Source organism: Penaeus monodon, chromosome 20, assembly GCF_015228065.2.
Source record: "Penaeus monodon isolate SGIC_2016 chromosome 20, NSTDA_Pmon_1, whole genome shotgun sequence".
NCBI lineage: Eukaryota > Metazoa > Arthropoda > Malacostraca > Decapoda > Penaeidae > Penaeus > Penaeus monodon.
Window position 1 is genome coordinate 2619649 of NC_051405.1, and position 358 is coordinate 2620006.

General features: G+C 45.8%; 1 protein-coding gene across 1 annotated transcript in view; it reads left to right on the forward strand.

The window, feature by feature from the left end:
• The window catches only part of LOC119585586 (protein deadpan-like), a gene marked incomplete in the record, with an annotated part of 16462 nt that overhangs the window by 1597 nt on the left and 14507 nt on the right, over nt 1–358 (forward strand). Inside the window, 1 exon segment of the mRNA XM_037934254.1 lies at nt 185–280. Within this exon segment, the coding sequence (XP_037790182.1) occupies nt 185–280 (96 nt within the window).

Genomic DNA, 358 nt, shown 5'->3' on the forward strand with positions numbered 1-358 from the left:
ATAAAAGACTGAAAAACACGGTCCTTCCCTTCTGCTACTGATTCCATGCAGCGCCCTGGCCATTCAGCTTGTCAACGGGGCCGTCTCGCATGACACGAAGCATGCTAATTACCCTTTCACGACCAGACGGGGCTTTCATTCTCGATCTGTGATAATAAACTGTGTTTTCTTCCCTTTTCTTCAGAGCAACAAGCCTATCATGGAGAAGAGGAGGAGGGCGAGGATTAACACTTGTCTCAACGAGCTCAAGTCCCTTATCTTGGACGCCATGAAGAAAGATGTGAGTTTTAGCTGCTGTGCTTTTGTGTATATTTTTTTCGATTTGGTTGAGTGACAGAGGCCTGTGTTAGTTTGTATG